A 22528-nucleotide genomic window follows, 5' to 3' on the forward strand; every position below is an offset into this window, starting at 1 on the left:
GCCAGGCCAGGCCATTAGGCTAAGGGAGCTATGGCCTAAAGACCTTCCCACCCTGGGCCCACACCCCAGCAAGTCCTTCCTTCTCCCAGGGATGCTGAGGAAAGAGGGAACCCCACACCAGCCCACTTTGTCGAGCACCTACTGTGTGCCTGGGCACCTACTGTGTGCCTGGGGCTCACGTTCAGCACTTTGCACGCTCCACCTCGTACAGTTCTAATATACTTGCCCCAGAGGGATTACTGACTGGCCCCCTGTACAGAAGAAGAAACTCAGCGTCAAAGAGGTTGACCACCATGTCCAACTACCAGCTCTGCGCTCTTCCCTCTCCTTTTTTCTCCCCCCCCCTCCTTTTTGAAAAGCGTGAAATATTTCAAATATACAGAAAAGTATAGAGAGGAATATAATGCACCCCCAGATCCAGTAATTATTTCACTGTATTTTCTTCAGTTCTGTTTTCTCAAAGAAATAGAGGATATCAGAATCAGTGGATGTCCACCCTTCCTGCCCCCTCCCACCTCCACCCTGAAGCTGTGGTGGCCCCTTCCCATCTGTTTCCACGGCCTTTGTTCCTACCTACATGTCCCTAGACGATTAATGGGAGTGTCCTGTGTGCACATTCCTTTTTACAGTCTGTATTGGGGTGTAATTTACTTACAGTAGAGGTCACCAGCCTTGGGTGTACAGCTGGGTCCTGAGTGTACTGCAGTGGGGTCACCACACATTAGCACCCAGAACTTTTCCATCCCAGGATGGCTCCCCATGCACCGGCCCCCGTAGCCTACCCCCCACCGTCCTGACTGCCGTCACCCTTAGTTAGCTTTGGCTGCGAGGGGAACCTGAACCAGACAGCCCTGAGGCTGCTCCATCTGGGTGCTTCTGACTAGTTACTCCTGACTTTGCACCTATTTCATCCCATACCCCTCTTATCTATCCCTGCTCCCGAGGGCCGGTATTTCGTGGTTTCACAAAGTGTTTTTACATTTTACAAACTCGACCTGACTGCCTTGCACTTTTCTCCCCGGGGCTTCCCTTAGATTGATCTGGGCAGCGACCTCGGCCTCCCTCGCAGGCATCTTCTGGAGGTCACCCTGCGGGGCCCGGGCGCCCGCCTGCCCCGGCGCCAGAGTGTCCAGCAGCTCCGGGGTTAAAGCGCCGCAGACCGACCTGGGTGGGGGCGGGGCGGTGGCGTCCGCGGCGGGTCCCCAGACCGGGACCCCCCAGGCCAAGCCTCCCAGCCTCCCCGAGGGCGCCCCACCCCAGGGCCCAGCCGCTGCCGGCCCCGTTGAGAAGCGCGTACGTTTCGAAAGGCGCAGCCGCACCTCGGACCCCTCCCGGGCCCCTCGGCACACGGGAAGTTCAGGGAGGAAGCTGAGCGCGGCGCGCGCCGGGCCGCCCGCGGGCCGGATGACGAAGTTTGGCCGCGCGCCCCGCCGCCGGTTGCCTTTTATGGCGGACTCGCCGGCAGCGGACGTGGCCGCCCGGGCCCCCCCACCCCCCGGCCGAGGGGCTGAGGGCACGACTGCGAGGGGCCGGGCGGCGGCGGGGGGGTTGCGGGCGCTTCCCCGAGGGCCGCCCATCCTCTCCCCCCACCTCCCCCACTCCACCCCTACCCCCAGCTGGCCAGGCCCAGCCTCCCAGATTTACCGAGAGGGAAACTGAGGTCCGGGGAGGGGCGGAGCCCTGCAAAGGTGACATCGCACCACGGCGGGGTGGCACCCGATGACACCCAAAGGCCCTGCTTCCCAGCCCAGGGCCAGGACGGAGATGACACACTCCCAAGGGCGCGCAGCTGCATTTATTGAGCACCCACTGTTTGCTGCCGGCCTCCAGATTTCTCGGTTTCACAGCCGTCCTTTGAGGGCGGGTTTGGGTCCACGAACCACAGCCCGACGCGGGCTGTCCCCGGGGCGGGGGGGGAGAAGCAGCTCGCCCTTGTCCCACCCCCTCACCTGCCCCTGGCTGGCTGTCGTACTTGACGTTTGCGGGGAGATGAAAATCATCTCCCCGTTTAACAGATGGTAAACTGAGGCTGTGAGCCCCAGCTCAAGGAGCTAAGTGGCAATGCGAGGGGCCTAACATAACTATGTCCGAGAGCGGGTACCCCAATCCTAGGGGCGTCAGAATGCACGTACGCCCCACACGGAAGCGACCGCCCGCCGTCTGTGCGGAGCTGAGTCGCACCGCGGCCCTCGACGCACTTGTGCGGTTTCCTGCTGCTTTCAGTCCCCGCCGCGCCGTGGGCCTCAGCCTGTTCAAAGGCAAAATGCGGGGAGTACAGGGGGTCCGGTTTGGAGGGGGGCCGCGCTCGGGGTGATGGTCTGGGAGGAGAGAGGCAGGTATTTAGAACACCCGGGCGCTGGGCTGTGCCCCCTCCCAGCCCGGGGCGCTCAGGCCCGCGACAGCTCCCTGGGGGGAGGGGCATGGGGGGGGGCGGCCCAGGCAACCCTCCGCGGCGGCCGGGCCTGTGAGGCCAGTGCCCCCTCCCCGGGCGCTCCCAAACCTCGCCTTTTATGGAGAGGAAGTTGGGCCAAGTGGGCCGGGCCGGCCCGGGGTGGGGGTGGGGGGGAACCTGGAGCTCCGGCCGGGCCCGCGCTGGACGCTCACGGGGAGCACCAGCCTTTATCTCCGAGCCCGGCCGAGCGGCCCTGGGGCGCGGGAGGCCCCGAGCCACGGCCTCGTGAGCTGCGCGGGCCTGGGAACGCCAGATAGTAAACACCCCACCCCGGCCCCCAGCGGCCGAGCCCGGGGGAGGCGGAGCCTGCATCCCTGCGGGCCAAGCCCGGCCCGGGCCTTGGGCTCCTACGACCTGCCTGGGGATGGGTCCGAGCGCGCTCACCTTGGGACCCCGGACAGTTACCTACCTGAGGTGTCCAGATGGGCGCCCACCCTCTGATTTGACTTAGACACCCGCCTCCCCGCTCCCCTGACCTGGGAGAGTCAGGGCCTCTGTCCCGCAGCTCAGTGTCTCTGGTCCAGACTCCCAACAAACTTCTCCTCCACCTTCAGCAGCCACCAGCCCCAGCCCCAGCCCCAGCCCCAGCCCCAGCCCTGGCCACTTTGCGGGAGGAGGGCCCGGATGGGCTGTAGGGTTCCGGAAAGCCATCATCCGTGTGGTGCAGCGTCCAGCTGGGACCCTGCAGGTCTGGTTTGAGGCCACTGGGCTCCGTTTGGCAGGTGGGCCCACTGAGGCCCAGAGACAGCAGGGCGTGGTTCACGGTGTTGCAGAGGTTCTGCTTTTCTGTCGTGGGGCCTCATGAACCCCCACCAGAGGGTCTGGACACGGGGAATGCTTTCCCCGCTGTGCCCGAAGAGATTCTCTTGAGCCCCCCCCAGAAATCGCCAGGCCTTGGAGGGAGTTCACAGGCCCGAGGAGCTGAGAGCACAGGAGATGGGGCTGCCGCAGGGCCTGAAGGCGCTGGTCCAGCCCCGCTGCAAATGCTCTGTGACACCAGCACAATCCCCTCCCTCCTCCGGGGTCAGCAAGACCTGGCCAGGAGTCCTGGGCCACCCTTCCTACGGGTGGGGGCCCCGAAGGTCTCTAGGCCCATAGTGGATACCTGCCCCTGCCCCCAGGCCTGGGGTGACATTTCAGTGGAGGATAGGGACAGGCCGGTGGCGGTGTACATGTATAGTTTCAGATTCCTGAGCTGGAAGGCTGCCACCACACCCTGTACACCCTCGGGGAAAGGTGACTGTCATGATTAAGTCTAGATATGCCTACAAGTGCCCCTGGATGACAGGGAGAGGCCAGATTCCAGCCCCTGCACTTTGTCCTTTGCTCACAGGGACCCTGGGGGGTCCCAGGGCAGAACCAGGAAGCTTAGCTTATCAGCTGATACATGAACACCTTTCTCCTCCTCCCTACACCCCCCCCACCCCCTCCCCCAAAACCAACCATGAGCAGGTACCACAGAGAGGCCACCGGCCCCTGGTTCTTCCCTGGAAACAAGAGCGGTGGTAACCACAGCCCAGCAACTCCATGGTTTTTTTTGTTTTTTTGGCTGCACTTATATGGCATGCAGGATCTTCCTGGACCAGTGATGGAACCCGTGTCCCCTGCCTTGGGAGAGCAGAGTCTTAACCATAGACCACCAGGGAAGTACAGCTCCATGGTTGTTTTTGTTTTTTGTTTATTTAAATTAATTTATTTATTTTTGGCTGCGTTGGGTCTTCGTTGCTGCACATGGGCTTTCTCTAGCAGTGGCGAGCAGGGGCTGCTCTTCGTTGTGGTGTACGGGCTTCTCGTGGTGGCTTCTCTTGCTGCAGAGCACAGGCTCTAGGCGCACAGGCTTCAGTAGCTGTGGCACGTGGGCTCAGTCGTTGTGGCTCGTGGGCTCTAGAGCGCAGGCTCAGTAGTTGCGGCTCACAGGCCTAGTTGCTTTGCAGCATGTGGGATCTTCCCTGACCGGGGCTGGAACCCGTGTCGCCTGCATTGGCAGGCGGATACTTTTCTTTTTTTTAATACTTTTTAAAAAAAATTTATTTTCTGGGCTTCCCTGGTGGCGCAGTGGTTGAGAGTCCGCCTGCCGATGCAGGCGACGCGGGTTCGTGCCCCGGTCTGGGAAGATCCCACATGCCACAGAGCGGCTGGGCCCGTGAGCCATGGCATCTGGGCCTGCACGTCCGGAGCCTGTGCTCCACAACGGGAGAGGCCACAACAGTGAGAGGCCCGCATACCGCAAAAAAAAAAAATTATTTTCTTTATTTATTTTTGACTGGGTTGGGTCTTCATTGCTGCATGGGCTTTCTCTAGTTGCGGCCAGTGGGTGCTACTCTTTGTTGTGGTGCGTGGGCTTCTCATTGCAGTGGCTTCTCTTGTTGTGGAGCACGGGCTGTAGGCACGCAGGCTTCAGCAGTTGTGGCGCACGGCTTAGTTGCTCTGCAGCATGTGGGATATTCCCGGACCAGGGCTCGAACCCGTGTCCCCTGCATCGGCAGGCGGACTCTCAACTACTGTGCCACAAGGGCAGCCCCAGCTGCATGTTTTTTGACCCCTCGACTTACACTCTGGTTTCATCCTTCCAGCAGCCCCACACAGTTTTTACCCCCATTTTTTAAAAATTAATTTTTTTGGCTGTGTTGGGTCTTCATTGCTGCTCGCGGGATTTGTCTAGTTGCAGCAAGCAGGGGCTACGCTTCGTTGCAGTGCACGGGCTTCTCACTGCAGTGGCTTCGCTTGTTGCAGAGCACAGACTTTAGGAGCATGGGCTTCAGTAGTTGTGCCATGAGGGCTCAGTAGATGTGGCTCACAGGCTCTAGAGCACAGGCTCTGGAGTTGTGGTGCATTGGCTTAGCTGCTCCACGGCATATGGGATCTTCCCGGACCAGGGCTCGAACCCGTGTCCCCTGCATTGGCAGGCGGGTTCTTAACCACTGTGACACCAGGGAAGTCCTCACCCCCATTTTACAGGTGAGAAAACTGAGGCCCTTTGCAAGTAAAGTAATATGCCCCCTCTTGCCATCTTTCCCTGGCTGTGTGTGACCTTGGGCATGTCCCCTCACTCCCCTGGGCTTCACCTGGATTTGGGGAAACATCAAGGCCCCTGTCTCATGGGGCAGTTCATGGGGAGTGAGCAGGACAGGGCCTGCCTCCTAGAGGCTCATGAAGGGCATCTGGGCATGTAGGGACAGTCGGTCCCTGCTGGGGGCTCACCGCCTCACCTGATCCAGGTAAGTGTGGCCCTGCATGAACGTGAGTGAGCTGCATGCTCCCCATACCCTGGCCAGGTCCCCAACCTCGACTGTCAGCTTTGCTACCCACAACTTAAAACATCATGATGGGGCTTCCCTGGTGGCGCAGCGGTTGAGAGTCCGCCTGCCGATGCGGGGGACGCGGGTTCGTGCCCCGGTCCGGGAAGATCCCACGTGCCGCGGAGCGGCTGGGCCCGTGAGCCGTGGCCGCTGAGCCTGCGTGTCCGGAGCCTGTGCTCCGCAACGGGAGAGGCCACAACGGTGAGAGGCCCGCATATCGCAAAACAAAACAAAAAACAAACAAACAAAAACACAAAAACATCGTGATGAAAGCTGCCCTTCCTGCCTCTTGGGGTTGCCATGGGATAAAATCAAATTATAGAACATCAGAAAAATGAAAGTGTATCACAGACACATAGGTTATTATTCTCATTACTATTATCATAATTATTTGTATAGCTCTAGTATTTCTGATACAAACTTCTACTTGGCCAGAGACAGACAGAAATCTGAAATCTGAGGCTACAGAGTTTGTTTTGGAGCCTCCTGGGCCCTTGCACAATGTAGAGCCGTCTGCTGAAACGTCAGACATGGCCCCCCCCCCCCCGCTCCCCCACCCTCTATAGCTCCCTATTACCATTGCGGACAAAGTCCCAGCTCCTGAGTTCATGCCAGTCCTCTGAGAACACACCCACCCCAGGCATCCTTGGAGCCAGCAAATCTCCAGGCTTGGGAAGCACTTTCCCACCTCCTGGCTGAGTTCCAAGGCATTCTTGCTGTGTGGCCCTGCATCTCGCTTTCCTTCTCTGGGCCAAGGTTGAGGCTGACTAGGAGAGGAAGGGGCACCTGACAGCTTTGGGGGAGGGCAGCACAGAGGCCCTGCAGCTGTCACCTGTTGCAGAGTTCTAGTTCCTTGTTTCCAGCCAGTTCTTTGGTGAGTGTCATGGTACCCAGCGCTGGGTACCCAGAGGCTGGCCCCATAAACTTGCATCTGCAGGATGTCCAACTTCCAGGAGGGCCTGTTTCTTGCCCTTATGGGCTCCAGAGCCTAAGCTTAACCCAGCTATTCGAGCCTAGCTCTGACCTTGCCTACCTCAGTCTCCCCACCTGTACAATGGGACCTGAATTCAAGGCCCACTACATTCCTTCCAAGGTGTAAGGACTCACAGCCCCCTCTGAGCTGTGCTAAGAGAACTCCACCAACCCCATGCCCACCCCAATCCTGCTCACCCAGTTGGGGGTCTTTCTCAGCTGGGCCCTCCATGTACTCTACTGAGTGTTGGCCAGAACAAAAATGGTGTTGAGCCCAGATCTCCCCATTAAGGTTTCTATGGACTCAATTTCCAAAGTTCCCAGCCCTATCAGATGTTTGCAGTTCTCCCAACATACCTTCTGTCAAGCCCCATCTAAAGTGTCTCCTTTGTGAACTCCTATTCATACTTCAAAGCCCAGCCAAAAAGCCCCCTCCTGTGGAAAGGCTTGCTTGATCCTCGGGCTGGGTTGCTCTTCAGTTCAGCTCCTCACATGTTCAGGATATCAAACAGTTGTTCTCCCTGGGGACTTCTGGAGAACAAGGCTCAAGTCTGACCTGTGAGTGATATCAGACACTGGGTGAGTCAGCTGCAGCCCAGAGACCTGAGGACTTCCTGTGACACCCAGCCTCCCATACACCCCTCCCGTCAAACCCCTTCCTCCCCAGACCTGTTGCTCATCAGCTTTGGCAGTCCTGGGACATCATTCCTGCTAGGGCTGTGCCCACACCCTTGAGAGCCAGTACATCCATTCCTGCGACCTCTGTCCCTTCTGTAGAGAACTGGATCCAACCATCCATCTTCCCTTCATCCCTCCCTCCCTCCCTCCCTTCCTTTCTTCCATCTGAAGATAGAAGCCCAAAGCTGGGGTTTCCCTGGTGGAGCAGTGGTTAAGAATCCAGCTGCCAATGCAGGGGACATGGGTTTGAGCCCTAGTCCGGGAAGATCCCACATGCTAAGGAGCAACTAGGCCCGTGCGCCACAACTACTGAGCCTGTGCTCTAGAGCCCACGAGCCACAACTACTGAGCCTGTGTGCCGCAACTACTGAAGCCCATGCACCTAGAGCCCATGCGCTACAACAAGAGAAGCCCCCGCAGTGAGAAGCCCGTGTGCCACAACGAAGAGTATCCCCCATTCACCACAACTAGAGAAAGCCCACGTGCAGCAACGAAGACCCAAAAAAAGAAAAAAAAAAGAAGCCCAAAACTGTACTGACTATACACCCTGAAGTGGGGATCCCACAGTGATCAAAACAGATGTGCTCCCTGCCTGTGCAGCATGGAGGGAGAGAATAAACCTATAATCACACAGATACATCCAATAATTGGCTGTGACGAGCAGGACAAAGAAGTGCAAGAGCCACAAGAATGCTGCCCTTGTCTAGGCATCCCGGAGGGCTTCCTGGACCAGGTGATGTTTACACCGAGCCCTGAAGGATAAGCAGAACTTAAAGAAGCAGAAAGGATGTGTGTGGAGAGAAGGGTCCATTACAGACAGACAGAACAGCAAGTGCAAAGGCCTTGAGGTAGGCGGGAGTTTGGTGCTCTCGGGGCTAGAGGCCAGCATGTCTGGAGTGTAGAGTGAGGCTGGCAGGAGCGGGGTGGGGGTGGGGGGGAACAGGCAGCCACACCCCCAAAGTAGCTGCCATCTAGGCAAGTACGCACATCATCATTGTGCAGCTACTCGAATTGCCACGAACTGAACACTCACATGCACCCAGCACCCAGATCAAGAGACATGTCCAGGTCCCGGGAGCCTCCATCACATCCTTTCCAGTCGATCCTCCCCAAAGGGCACCGTTGGCCTGACTTCTGCACACAGATTCGCTCCCCTGTCCTTGAACTCTGTGAGCACAGGATCATAGAGAATCTGTTCTTGCATGTGAAGTGGGATCTCCCTGTGGTTTGCATTTGCATTTCCCAGATGACCCGTGATGTCAAGCCTTTTTTTATCTTTCCTGGCGACGTGGAGATTTGGGTGGCCTCTTGTTTAAAATACCCCTTTATGGGACTTCCCTGGTGGTCTAGTGGTTAGGACCCTGCACTTGCACTGCCGTGGCCTGGGTTCAATCCCTAGTCGGGGAACTGAGATCCCACAAGCCTTGTGGCATGGCTACAAAAATAAAAATTAATAAAATGCCCCTTCAGATCTTTTTCTCATTCCCCTCCCTGCCTTTCTCCTCTCTTTCTTGCCCAGAGGCTATACCGGTGTTCTCTGGTGGAAGAACGATCCAGAAGGAGATGAAGGCTCCCTCCTCCCCACAACCCACCCCTCTCGGGCCCCGCTCTGTGTGCGATGGGCCCGGAGACCAGGGAGAGGCACGGCGCTGCACGTGCACACACGTGTCCCCTGCTGGGGCCCCCGCCCTTCCTGTAGCCCTCCGGTAAGCCTGGGACGGACCAGCTGCGGTACGTGGCCTTCGTGTCACAGAGACACGGCGCGCCTGGCCCAAGTCGCCAGCAGTGGCCACCCCGTACCGGCTCCGAGCAGGCCCAGCTCCCATGTGTCTGTTCACTCACCTGTCCCCTCCCTACAGCTCTGCGACGTAGATGACTGAGTTTGCCGAGGCCGCCAACACACAACCTGCTCAGCTGTGTCCCCAGAGTGGAGATCTCAGAGCTGCACACATAACTTTCCACCCACTTCTGCAGTCCCCGGCCTATGAGCCTGGGAACCAGGATGACCCAGCCTGGGCCCTGCCCTCCAGGGTCCCCCCACCCACAGAGAGGGAGCAACCAGGGGCAGACAGGAAGCCGCTGAGCCAGGGCCTTTGGGGGACCCGGACTCCTTATGACTTAGGGAGGGATGAGGGACCAGGTCAGAGGCACGTCAGCAGGGCTGCGTTCGGCCAGACCTGCACCGCCAGGCCGGTGTACGCTTCCTGCCAGAAGGAGCAGGTCCCGCACGGCTCCTGGGCTGTCCCAGCAGGTCGGCCTGCTCAGGCTGTGTTTAGAGCCATCTTGGCCGAGGGGAGCGGGGTGCTGCACCCATCCTGGACACACCAGCCTGGTTCTCCCGGCAGAAAACTTAGCACCCTTCTTGCCATCCTGGCAGCACACAAAACGCGAAGCCCCGGCCCTCCAGGCCCGAGCTTTGGCTTGCCCCGTGTGCTGTGTGATGCTGGGTGAGACGCTGCCCGTCTCTGGGCCTTGGTTTCCCCTTCGGTAAGCAGGCAGCTGATGGTCACCTTCCAGGCTGTCTGTGACAAGCCCCTGAAAGGTCCCCTTAGATGGTACAATCCACACTCGGCCTTGCTGCCCCTGGTGGGCTCAGAGAGGCTGAGTCCCTTTCCGAGGACGTCCAGGGGTGAGCGATAGAACTGAGTCCTACTTAACACAGGGCCTGAAAGTGGATCAGAAAAGGAAAGCCCAGGGTTCCCAAAAGACGGGACGCCAAGCTGACCGTTCTGTGGGGCCTCGCGGCGGGAGGAGGGTGCCATGTTCTCTCCCGGGGCCGCCAGCTGCTCCGGGGCTCCCTTCACTCTGGCTTAGCTAAGAGGACACAGCATGCAGCCCCCTGGCCCTGTGCACAGTGGGTTTATTGCTGAGTCCGACCTGGGTCTGGACCAACCCCGCAGCCTGGCCACTACGTGTTCTGGGTCATAGGTGTGGGCACACGTGTCCTCAGGTGCACCTGTGTGCCCCCAGTGCTAGGGGTCTCAGCAGCCCGGGTGACTCAGACGGCCCACGTTACGCACTGGGGACCTGGGAGATGGAGGGAGCAGGGCCCCTCCGGGGAGGGGGAACCCTGGTTACCGCCCCCGGCCCCCAACAGGGGCTGCTGTTCCAGGGAAAACCCCTTCCCCGCCTGACCCATCACACCCAAGCCCGAGATGGGGCTTGTCTGGGCTCGTACAGAACCAGTCTCATGGGGTCAGGACTGTGTCCCAGTGGACAGTGCAGGCCAAGGGGAGGGGCTGATGCCCTGTCTCCGCGGCAGCTGGCACAGGGCTGGGCGTAGGGGGGGCATCAGGAAGCTCAGGCCACCGGGCCGGCGGCTGAGATTTCTGGCCCAGGAGGGCCCGGTTACACGGCTGTGCGGCCCAGCCGATTGGGTTTCCACTTGGATGGGCCCCAGGCCCCAGGCTGCAGGAGACAGCGCCAGCCGAGGAGGGCCCCACGGGGGGCCCCAGGTGCGCTCCACGGCCAAGCAGGGAGCCCGCTCTGCGCTGCCCACTGGCCACCCTGAGCCTCGGTTTGCCCGCCTGAGAACAGCAGCCCCCTGGGGGCTCAGGGACGCAGGGGGCCCCCCCCCCCCTCGAGACGGGCTGTGGGCCCGTGCCCTGCTGCAGCCCAGCCTCCTGGCTTCTGGTAATCAGTCATTGATTCTCCGCCTCACTGATCTCAGCTGGCTCCTCTGAGAAATGGGCAGATTCCTGCGTGGCTGGCAGGGGCGCAGTGAGCTTTCTGTGTGCGCAGGTGGGTCTCGGCTCTGCTTCCCGCGGGCCCTTGGGGACTCTGCCTTCCCTGTCGGCCCGTGGATGCGGGCTTCGCCCTGAGGTAGGTGAGCCCGAGGCTCCTGAGTCACCTCCGCCCCGCCCACCCGCCTGCACTTTCCCAACACCTCCCTTCCCGCTTCCTGTTCCCCTTTCACTTCCTCCGGCCCTCCTCCAGCTGGGGAGCTGTACCTCCGCCCCCCCCAGCCCCCACCCCCGGCATTTCGGAGCCCCTGGCCCAGCCAGGAAGGGGGCAGGAACAAGGCCACCCAGCCAGGAAGGGGCTGAGGCCACACCAGTGACCCTGGGTGCCTGGGATGGGAGACCCCATGTCACTGACTGCTCCCGGTACCCCTGGGGCCAGAGGCCCCCCTGCCCCTTTCCACAGCCCGGGGACAGAGGCCTGAGGTGCAGGGTCCCCGCGGCCTCCTGTCTGTGCCATTCCTGTGGGCGTGTTTGCCAATACTCTGGGGCGTGAGGCCCAGGAGCTCCGGAACCCTGCTTGGCCTGAACTTGAAATTGCTGCTGACCCCACCCCACTTGGTTCAACCTGTCCCCCAGCTTCTCAGGCCTCTGTCTGGAGAACCAGAGGAACCTGGCATCTGAGGGCTGTCTTGGTTGCCGGGTGACTCGGAGCGGGGCGCCACCCACTCCCGGTGGGCCGAGGTGGGCCCACGTGAGGAGTGGACCTCAGAGGCCTCCTGGGACCACAGCTGGGGCGGGGGGCATGAGGCCAGATGCCCCCAGTCTGCCTGCATGGCTGTCACGCCAAGGGGCCTCTCCCTCTCGGCACTCAGAGTCTGCCTGGGTCACCTCGGTTTCTCATCTGGAGAACGGAGACAACTCGCCCTCCCAGCGGAAGGGTCCGGGGCCAGCAGAAGAGGGGCTCAGCTGGGTGTGTGTAGTGGGGGAAGCCCAGGGAAACTTACGCCTAGTTCTGAAAAATTCAAATAGGCGAGGCTGGGAACTCCCCAGAAGGGTGGCGTTTCTCTGGGTGCCCTGGGGGACAGGAAGAGAGAGGGTAGTTTTTAAGGATTTTTAAAAACACTCCCAAGAAGTGTTGGAAGTTCCCAGTTTCTCCGGGGCAGGGATCCCCCTTGGGCAGATAACTCTATCAGGGAGGAGGGGAGGCCCAGGGCAGGCTGAGGTGCTGGAGGCTGCCCAGTGACAGCCCTGGGAGAGACTCTGGCTAGAGGCAGGGCCAGGATGGGGACCAAGGGCCCAGCCCATCCTTCCCGCCTCCGGGGGTCCCCTTCAGCTGGCTGGGCACCTCCTCAGAGGGCCTTCCCTGACTCCCTCCTTCCCGAGAAAACCCGCTGCTTTCCTTCTTGGGCATCAGCACTTGTTCTCTTTTGCTCTCTTGTTTGACGTCTGTCTCAGGGATCACACCTGCTTTATTCAGTGTGTTCTCTGGTGCTGTTCTTCTCTGGAAGCACGTCTGGCTGGTCGGTGCTGGTGTGTGGGATGCAGGAGCAGTGTGATCCAGGATGTTGAGCTCCTGCCTGTGCTCTTGCTGTGTCATCCTGGCTGGGTCCATTCCCCTCTCTGGGCAGGAAAGCTTACTGCCGTTATAGTAGAGGAGGGAGGAAGTCATAGCAGACTTCCTGGAGGGGGCAGCCCAAGAGCTGGCCCTGAAGGCTGAGGAGAAGTTGGGCAGGAGGCAGAGGCACCCCAAGCCCAGTCCCTCCCAGGACCTTAGGAATCCAGAAGTCCAGAATTGCCTCTTGAGACCATCCTGGGAGCAGGGGACGAGGACAGGGGAAAGAGGTGGTGACAGCGTGCAGGCTTGGGGCCTCAGGACCCCCTGTTGTGTATCCAAGGGCCAGTGGCTGTCTTCTCTGGGCCTCAGGAGATAAGCACTGAGGACAGGGGTGGGACCCAAGAATTTAGACTTTGGAGAGGCAGTGAGAGGCCTCCAGGCCCTACCCCTGGAATCCCTCACACCGGACTCCAAGCCCATTTCCAGTCTGGCCTCAGTTTCCCCATCCGCAGCAAGAGGTGTATTTGCTAGAATGCTGCTCATCAGTAGGACCTCACTGAGGACCTGTACAGGGGCTCTGCCCTCCTGGAGCCAACAGTCTAAGGTCTTCCTAAGGTCTCTTGCCTTTCTCTGTCCTGCCTCAGTTTCTTCCTCTGAAAAGCAGAGCTTGGGTTCCCCGCGGGTCAGGGCAGCAGTGGGGCCCGAACACCCAGAGCTGGGTGGCTGGGCGGCCGGGCGGCCAGTTCTGGAGGAAGGCGGGGAGTGGCCCTTCGCTATGGGCCGTAAAGGTCCCCTGGCCTGGAGGCCTCGCAGGGAGGGGAACCGCAAGAGGAAAAAAAAAAAAAAGCACCAGAAAGGCAAGTGAAGTCCCCATTGGCTGAGTCGGCTAAGGCCCCCGGGGGCTGTGTGCCGGCCCGGTGGTGACAGCTCTGAAAATTCCCTGCCAGGGCAAAGTCCTCGGAGAGCAAGAGCAAAGAACCTGTTCACTTCCTCTCCGGACGTCTCCTCCCTCTTCCTCCGGCCCCTCCACTTCCTCTTTTCCTCCTCTGGCTGGCTGTCTCTCTTCAGCTCCTCCTCTCCCACTAGGCCTGCGGCCCCCACCCCCCACCCCTCCATCTTCCCAGGGTCCTTTCTCAGGGCCTAGGACACCCAAGCGGTCACTTATTCATTCAACAGACCAGAGCCCTGGGGAGGGGACGGTGGGCGGAGATGGACAGGCCAGAGACCTGAAAGGGCTCACAGTCTGGTCCGGGAGGCCCAGTTATAAATGCGAGCCCCGTGCAGTGGTCTTTGGTGGGAGGGGGGATATGCTGCAGATGCCAAAGGACTCCCTCAAGGAGGGGCCTTCTGGGATGGGCCTTGAAGGATGCATAGGAGACCACCCACCTGCGCAGACAGAGCGCCGGGGGTGGTCCGGCCTGAGCTCAGTGGGGCTGGCGCTCCTGCCCGCCTCTCGGCCGGGCCGGGCCCTGGTTGAGAAGCGGCAAGGTGGCAGCACAGGTCCTGCTTGGGGACCAGCCTTGCTCTCCATCCCATGTAGCTTCCTGGAGCCACCCGAGTCTCCCACGCCTTGCCCTGCAGCCCTGGTCCCAGTCTGTCCGGCACCCACCAGGCTCAGTGAACAGCCAGAAGCAGCCCTCATCAACCGGCAGCAAAGAGGGTCACCCCCCACCCCCCACCACAGCTCCTGAATCACAGCGTTGGCAGGTCCCAGGGTGGCTGGCCGGACGCCCGTGAATGAGACACACAAGGCCAGGGACAGGGCAGTCCGGCCCCTGGGAAGCAGGGAGTGGACGGGCTGGGGACACTTGCCCAGGCCCAGGGCGGGGCTGGGGGAGCCACTGAGAGCAGATCCGTGGGAACGCCCATGGACTCTGCTGTGCGCTGGGAGATGGTCACCCTTTCTACCCGTTCGTGGCCTCTGCAACCTTCAAAGGGCCCTGCCAGCACTAGCCTCCTGCAGTGGGCTGGACCAAGCTGCCTCTGCCCTGGCCAGATTCCACCTCCATATATGGACTAATCTTTTGCTGGTTTCAACACACGCTCAGTGAACACCTACTATGTGTAGCAAAGCCCTGGGCAGACCTGGGGTGCCTGGACACAGACCACGGGTAACAGGCCAGGGCCCCTACCTGGAACCACCCTTCCCGTTTTCCCTTGTGTGAAAATTCAGCTCGTCACCACCTCTGAGAGGATGCGTGCTCCTCCAGGTTGGGCCATATGCCCCTCTGGGGGTTCCACGGCCGCTGGGTTTCCTTTTACCACACAGTGACCACTGTCGGCCACCCTCTGGGTGGCAGGCTCTCCCTGCCGGCCTGGCACTTCTCAGAGCAGGGAACCACCCAGGACACTGCGGGGCACCCAGGTCCGCCCCAGGCTTTGGTGGAGAGACCCAGGGCAGGAGCAGGTACGGTGGGAGGGCCTTCTCTGAGGGCAGCTGGCCTTCAGCTACTGTCACTGCCGCCCCACCCCCTCACCCTCACTCCTCTCTGGCACACTGTGTGTCCTTCCCCAGTCCTTGGTGGCCTCCAGATGGTCCAGGAGGGCAGTTCAGCTGTGGTAGCACATGACAGACAGACGATGGACGGCGGGTCCCGGGCCCCAGAGCTGTGACGAATGGCCCTGCCTGCCTGTGCCCAGCAGTGGTTGGCAGCTGCCCGGGTCGCCGGCTAACAGCCCAGGCTTGGCCTTGGCTGGGTGTGACCAGGCAGCTCCGAGGCAGCCCAGCTCCATGGGAACAGTTTCTCTGCTCTACAGAGCCCACCACTCCCCAGGTCTGAACCGGGGAGGTTTGGAGCCCTTCTCACAGGGAACTTCTAGCCGCTGGCCCCTGGGGGCCTGCCCTGTCCCTGGGGACTGTGGTCTTGAAGCCCCTGTTAAATGGCCACCAGCCCCCCTGACTCCCCCATGAAACACCAGAGTCTTCAGCCCCAGGTCTCTGAGTAGTAATGTGCCCCCTTAGCAAATGGAGAACCCCACTCAGCAAGCTCAGCACCCCCAGTCAGAGGCCCCCCTGTAACCCAGGCTTTCTGGGCAGTGGAGCTAATGTGGGCAAGGGGGGTGAGTCGCTGCCCACCCCTCCCCACCACAACTGTTCCTTAAGTATGTGCCCACAGCAACAAGGCACCCTCGCATCTGTGCTGACCCTTGTCCACCGGGTCATTCATTGCTCTGGGGCATCCACACCCGGAGGGTCCCGGGGTGGTGGGACCCGGAGAGACAGGCAGGCCGGGTGCAGGCCTGGCCACGCGGGGCCGGATCGGGCACTGCTCAGCGGGGCGGCGGCCCAGGGCCCGCACCCCCCGACCCGCGGGCCCAGCACCCAAAGCCAAAACTCTCTTCCTCCTCCTCTTCCTCTCCTCAATCTCGCTCTCGCTCTCTCCCAGTCCATCTCTCTCTCTCTCTCTCTCTCTTTTTTTTTTTTTTGCAAAAGGAGGGGAGAGGGGGTAAAAAAATGCTGCACTGTGCGGCGAGGCCGGTGAGTGAGCGGCGCGGGGCCAATCAGCGCTGGCCGTTTCGAAAGTTGCCTTTTATGGCTCGAGCGGCCGCGGCGGCGCCCTATAAAACCCAGCGGCGCGACGCGCAGCCACAGCCGAGACCGCGTCCACTCCGCCAGCACAGGCCCCTCGCCCTCGCCGCTCCGCCTTCGCCGCTGGTCTACACCGCCACCAGGTAGGGCCCCGCGCCGGCCGGGCCGCTGATGCGCTGCGCCAGCGCATCCTCTAGGCAGGCAGCCCGCGATCCCGGCCCCGTGGACAGGCTCCCGGCTGCGGGGAGTGGACTCATGTGCTCCTCGCTCGGGGCCGGAGCTGCGCTCGGGGCGCGCTCCCAGAATGTTTCCATCGGGACCGGGGCGGCCGTGGGTCTTTGTCCGAGAGAGCGACTCGCTCCTCTGGCGGGACGGCGGGGCTGCGGGGCTGCGAGGTGGCTAGGCGGTGAGGCGGGAGGGTGGGTGGGCGCGGCGGGGCAGCAGGGCCGGGTGGGGGCTGGGGATACTAGTGCGCGTGCGTGTGCGCGTTAGGCTCGGGAAGCGAGGGCGGGGCGGCCGGCCGGAAGGGGTGGGGTCGCCGCGGCTCGAGAGCGCCTGCGCGCACTTCCTTCTCGCGCCGCTGGCTCCCGCGGGTGTGGCTGATGAGCGTTTGCCGGGTGGTGCTTTTTGGGCGGGGCGGGGCCGGCGCCCAGCGTGGGGGGGCGGAGGCCTGGCTTCCTGCCGCGTGCTGCGGAGCCGCCTCCAACCCGCGTTTGCCTTTTATGGTAATAACGCGGCCGGCCGGCGTCCTTTGTCCCCAATTTGGGCGCGCGCCGGCGCCCCCTGGCGGCTCGAAGGCGCGGTGCGCCGGAAGTGGGTAGGGCGGGGGCGGCCGCACGGCTCATGGTCCTGTTCTCCCCGCAGTTTGCCATGGATGACGATATTGCTGCGCTCGTGGTCGACAACGGCTCCGGCATGTGCAAGGCCGGGTTCGCGGGTGACGATGCTCCCCGGGCCGTTTTCCCCTCCATCGTGGGGCGCCCCCGGCACCAGGTAAGGCGCCCGCCTCGGGTCTGACTTGGTGGGTGGGGCTTCCCTCTAGGGAGCAGGCGGAGGGAGGGAGGGGGAGGCCTTCGGCTTTTTGGGTGAGGGTCGGTGGGGCAGTGCCTGAGCTGAAGGCGCCTTGCTCCTCCGTCCGCAGGGCGTGATGGTGGGCATGGGCCAGAAGGACTCCTATGTGGGCGACGAGGCCCAGAGCAAGAGAGGTATCCTGACCCTCAAGTACCCCATCGAGCACGGCATCGTCACCAACTGGGACGACATGGAGAAGATCTGGCACCACACCTTCTACAACGAGCTGCGTGTGGCCCCCGAGGAGCACCCCGTTCTGCTGACCGAGGCCCCTCTGAACCCTAAGGCCAACCGTGAAAAGATGACCCAGGTCAGTGGCCCGCCGGCCTCGCCTGGGGGCCCCCCCGCACCCCGTTTCTTGCCCTTCTTTGACACGCCCTTTCTCACTTGTTCTTTCTTCTGCCATTTTCCTAGGACTTTCTTCTCTGACCTGAGTCTTCTTTGGAACTCTGCAGGTTCTATTTGCTTTTTCCCAGATGGAATCTTTTTCTCGTGTTTGCTTTTCTGACTAGGTGATGAAAGCATAAAGTGCTGTGGGTGTAGGTACTAACACTGGCTCGTGTGACAAAGCCGACGAGGCTGCTGTAAAGTGGCCTTGGAGTGTGTATTCTGTAGGTGCACAATAGGTCTGAAGTGAATCCCCGTCCTGGGAGCCCCGGCACACGTAGTCATGTTCCTTTGCACTCTTTGCATGTCCCCAGTCTGGCCTGACTGCTCCCGTTGGCTTCCCAAGTGTGACGTGGTCCATCTCTCTGTGCAGATCATGTTCGAGACCTTCAACACCCCAGCCATGTACGTGGCCATCCAGGCTGTGCTGTCCCTGTACGCCTCTGGCCGCACCACTGGCATCGTGATGGACTCCGGTGATGGGGTCACCCACACGGTGCCTATCTACGAGGGGTACGCCCTCCCTCATGCCATCCTGCGTCTGGACCTGGCTGGCCGGGACCTGACGGACTACCTCATGAAGATCCTCACGGAGCGTGGCTACAGCTTCACCACCACGGCCGAGCGGGAAATCGTACGTGACATCAAGGAGAAGCTCTGCTACGTGGCCCTGGACTTCGAGCAGGAGATGGCCACCGCGGCCTCCAGCTCCTCCCTGGAGAAGAGCTACGAGCTGCCCGATGGTCAGGTCATCACCATTGGCAACGAGCGGTTCCGCTGCCCTGAGGCTCTCTTCCAGCCTTCCTTCCTGGGTGAGTGAGGAGGTCTCGTGCCTGCCCCACACGAGGGGGGCACGGTGGCCCCACGGGAAGCTAAGTCTGGCTTCTCTCGTTCGTCAGGCATGGAATCCTGTGGCATCCACGAAACCACCTTCAATTCCATCATGAAGTGTGACGTCGACATCCGCAAGGACCTCTACGCCAACACGGTGCTGTCTGGCGGGACCACCATGTACCCAGGCATCGCCGACAGGATGCAGAAGGAGATCACAGCCCTGGCTCCCAGCACCATGAAGATCAAGGTGAGTGCCTGGCCTGAGCTGCCCTGGGCACCTGGGGGCTGAGATCCGGCTTGGGTGCCGGTGAGCGGGGCGGTTGTCAAGGCAACCGGGGCTGGGCCGGCCAGAGCCCTCCCTCACTGTCCCTTTCTCTCCCCAGATCATCGCTCCCCCTGAGCGCAAGTACTCCGTGTGGATCGGCGGCTCCATCCTGGCCTCGCTGTCCACCTTCCAGCAGATGTGGATCAGCAAACAGGAGTACGACGAGTCCGGCCCCTCCATCGTCCACCGCAAGTGCTTCTAGGCGGACTGGTGGTTGCGTTACACCCTTTTCTTGACAAAACCTAACTTGTGCAGAAAACGAGATGAGATTGGCATGGCTTTATTTGTTTTTTTTTTTTTTTTTGTCGTTTTTGATTTTTTTTTCTTTTTTTTTTTGTTTTTTTGGTTTTTTTTTTTTTTTTTTTTTTGCGCTTGACTCAGGATTTAAAAACTGGAACGGTGAAGGTGACAGCAGTCGGTTGGATGGAGCAGCCCCAAAGTTCTACAATGTGGCCGAGGACTTTGATTGTACATTGTTTTTTTTTTTGTTCTTTTTTTTATAGTCATTCCAAATATCGTGAGATGCATTGTTACAGGAAGTCCCTTGCCTTCCCCCAAGCCGCCCCACTTCTCCCTTAGGAGAAGGGCCAGTCCTCGCCCGAGTCCACATAGGGGAGGGTGATAGCATTGCTTTTGTGTAAATTATGTACTCCAAAATTTTTTTTTTTTTTTAATCTTTGCCTTAATACTTGTTCTTTTTGTTTGTTTTATTTTGAATGGTCAGCCACCGTGGCCCCCCTTTTTGTCCCCCATCTTGAGATGTATGAAGGCTTTTGGTCCCCCTGGGAGCGGGTTGAGGTGCGGAGGTAGCCAGGGCTTACCTGTACACTGACTTGAGACCAGTTCAATAAAGTGCACACCTTAAAGAAACACGTGGCTTGTGGCTGGCGTTGTTGGAGGTTGGGGAGAAGGCGGGGGCACTGGGGGCGCTTTGAGGTGCCTCTCACCCTGAAGGGTCCGGGAGTGGGGTTCTGTGGGAGGAGTTGGGGGTTCTGGCCTCTCATCCTGTTTAAGTGAATTCCCTGCCCGGCCCTCGTCCCCCCGTATTTCTCGCTGGGTTCTCGCACCTCGTAGAACCGGGTGGGGACCTTTGTCCCTGGGAGTGTACTGCTCCCTCACGGTCCTCGTGGGATCGTGGGGTCTCCCCGGCCACAGGCTTTGTCCTCACCTTCCCTTCAGTACCTGGAGAGAGCCAGGGGCTCTCAGGTTGAGGGCGGGGCCTCAAACCGAACACCTGCCCACTCACCTGCAGTGACCGCCCACAGAAGGGACAGTGCCACCCATCCGAGGCCTGTGGGCAAAAGGGGACGCGGGGCCAGCAGAGACCGCGTTAGTTGGCTCTGGCCCGGGGTGGATGCCATCCTTTATTCTTGGTGCCCAGTTTCAAGTGCAGATCTGGCCCAGTTCTCCCAACACCCTGCCGGGGAAGCAGCCTGGACGGCGGGGTTAGTTTGGGACTCTTCTCCAATCCTGGCTGGCCTCCACTCTGCTAGAAGCCGTGGTTGACATGGAGGGAAAGTGGGTGAGGCCTCCCACACCGCCAGAGGGAGTGAGACACGGAAACTGGCCCCCAAGTCAACCCAGATTTGAGGCCTCGGGGGAACCCCCTCCTCTCCGTGAACTTGGGGCTCCCCCAGGGCTCTGCTTTGGACGGTGGGAGCTGTGGCCCATGAGGACGGGGCGACCCACCGCCTCCCATTTTAGGGAGAGCGCAGATGCTCGGAAAGGCACCCTTTGCGCAGCATCTTGGCGGTGTGTGCTGGGAAGAGGGCTGTTCGACTTCCTGATGGCTTCAGAAACCAAAGGGGAGCCCGGGAGCCCGGTCCCCGCGCTAACCCGGGCAGATTTTCCTAGGTCACTACATGAAACAGCATGGCGGTTGCAGGATGTGTTATCCGGAAGGTGTCCTGTTCCCCAGGGCATTGGCCTCTCTCACCTGGCCCAGAGGAAGAGCACCCAGGATGCTTCGCCCTGACCCTGTGCAGTCTTAGAGGCCCGGGAACCAGGAAGGGAAGTCCCTCCTGGGTCAGTTCCAGCTCTTTTGGTCTAATTCAGGGGTGGTGGTGAGTCCTGGGCTCTGGGAGGTGCAAGTAAGTTTCCACCGGTACGAGTTGAGTACCTACTCTGTGCTGATGTCTTGGACACAGACCCTGCCCTGGAGGAGCTGTCCGTCTGGAAACTCCCCTCTCTCCCCTCCCTTTCTCCCTTTCTCTCTTCCCCCCTTCCTCCCTCACGCTGTTTGTGCTAGGCATTGTGCCACGCTATGGGATGCGGTGGAGAAGAAACCAGGTGTGTTTCCTGCCCTCACGAGGCGCCCAGCTTACTGGGCAAGACAGAATAAATAGGAATGTACAAGTGCCAGTGGTGATAATGAGAAGATAGTACCGGCTGCGTGTGGTAAACAACATAGGGTGGGTCTGGGAAAATGGAGACATTCATCACGTTGATGTGTGATGGTGTCACAGGTGTAGACAATACTTCAGAGCTCATCAAACTACCTCAGTGAAGCTGAAAAAAACTAAGAAATACAGGTTAAAAAAAAAGGAAAGAAAGCAATCATCATTTTGCCTTTTTCCAATAAATAAGGTAATAAAGGACCATGGACCTGGCTGATGGGGGGATGGGGGTATCCGAGGCTCTTGAGCAGGAGGCTTCTTCAGACGGCTTCCTGTGCGAGGGGTGCAGGAGCTGGCCAGACGACAGTCGCCTGGGCAGGTGGAAGCGTGGGCGCGCAGGTCTCAGGCAGAGGCCCTGATTGACTGAGGACAGAGGTCCGGGGATGAATGGGAGGGTGGATGGGGTGATGTGTCTTTTCTATGTGGCCCTGGGAAGTCACCTTACTGTCCACGTGCCCACCTGAGGAGTGGGAACGTCAGTAACCGCTGGAGGGGTGCTGTGAGCAGGTGCTTCCTCAGTCTCTTCCTTTGAAAGGAGACACACATTTGACCCTTTAGGTGCTGCTCCTTTCCTCCTGGGGCCACAGCTGGGCTGATCATCTGGGCTAAGCCAGAGGGTGCTGCATTACCTGCCACCTTCCTCTCAGCACCCATTTTACAGATTAGGAAACTGAGGCTCGGGGAGGACAGCCGCGCTGGCCCCAGGTTACCCACCTTATAAGTGAGGAAGCTGGGATTTGACCCTGGTACCTGTGAAGCTCAACAGGGAAACAGGCCAGAAAAGGCAAGTTTCAGCCTAACACAACTGTCCTCTGTTTTACAGAACTTCGGCTTCTCCGCTCTGACCCTCGAGCCACCTCTGCCCTGGGCCAGGAGGCTCCTTGCTTTCTCAGGTGGCTGGCTCCCCCGTGAGGCCGCTCTGACCACCTGAGGTTCACCTTCTTAAGGAGCTGAAACCATCTCTCCCTGGAATGTCCCTCCTCTGGGAAGCACCTCCTTCCTGGATGGAACTGCACCCTAACGGGTGCCCTGGGAGGAGGGAAGTCTTGGTAAGTGCGGGGGCTCACTCTTCATCCTGTGTGTGTCTTCCTGGATCCCAGCAGTGAGGACGCAGGGAGGATGCTCGGATGCTCGTGGTGGCACTGTTGCGGGCCGGTCGTCTTCTTTGGGGGACCTGGGGCTGTGAGGCAGCTCTGCGGGGCCGGTGGCAGGATTGGAACACACCCTCTAGCCTGGAATCACCCAAGGGACTCGGGAGCTGGGACCATTCAGGGCCACGGTTGGCGCCTTCATTCATTCATTCACCTTATTCGTCTTTCAACTTACACTTCAAGCAGCCGCACAGTT

General features: G+C 60.3%; 1 protein-coding gene, 1 long non-coding RNA gene and 1 other non-coding gene across 4 annotated transcripts in view; all 3 read left to right on the forward strand.

The window, feature by feature from the left end:
* Positions 1-8993, forward strand: part of LOC136792516 (uncharacterized) — a 31713-nt gene extending 22720 nt beyond the window's left edge. The window contains exon 5 of the long non-coding RNA XR_010836415.1: positions 8921-8993. This is a non-coding gene — a long non-coding RNA (uncharacterized lncRNA). The remainder of the gene's footprint in view (positions 1-8920) is intronic.
* Positions 8737-8808, forward strand: TRNAA-UGC (transfer RNA alanine (anticodon UGC)). The gene has a single exon. It is a non-coding gene; the product is annotated as a tRNA-Ala (tRNA).
* A 7236-nt stretch (positions 8994-16229) lies between the features above and the next one.
* ACTB (actin beta) lies at positions 16230-19655 on the forward strand. Of its 2 annotated transcripts, XM_059037359.2 has the most exons (6): positions 16230-16311; positions 17033-17161; positions 17310-17549; positions 18000-18438; positions 18526-18707; positions 18844-19655. In XM_059037359.2, exons 2-6 carry the CDS (start codon positions 17039-17041, stop codon positions 18985-18987), a joined length of 1128 nt encoding a protein of 375 aa, XP_058893342.1. In that variant the 5' UTR covers positions 16230-16311; positions 17033-17038; the 3' UTR covers positions 18988-19655. The 2 variants fall into 2 exon arrangements, with proteins under 2 accessions (XP_058893342.1, XP_058893341.1); XM_059037358.1 differs by lacking the exons at positions 16230-16311; positions 17033-17161 and adding an exon at positions 17654-17694 and having other exon boundaries at positions 17499-17549.
* The last annotated feature ends 2873 nt before the right edge of the window (positions 19656-22528 follow it).

Source organism: Kogia breviceps, chromosome 14, assembly GCF_026419965.1.
Source record: "Kogia breviceps isolate mKogBre1 chromosome 14, mKogBre1 haplotype 1, whole genome shotgun sequence".
NCBI lineage: Eukaryota > Metazoa > Chordata > Mammalia > Artiodactyla > Physeteridae > Kogia > Kogia breviceps.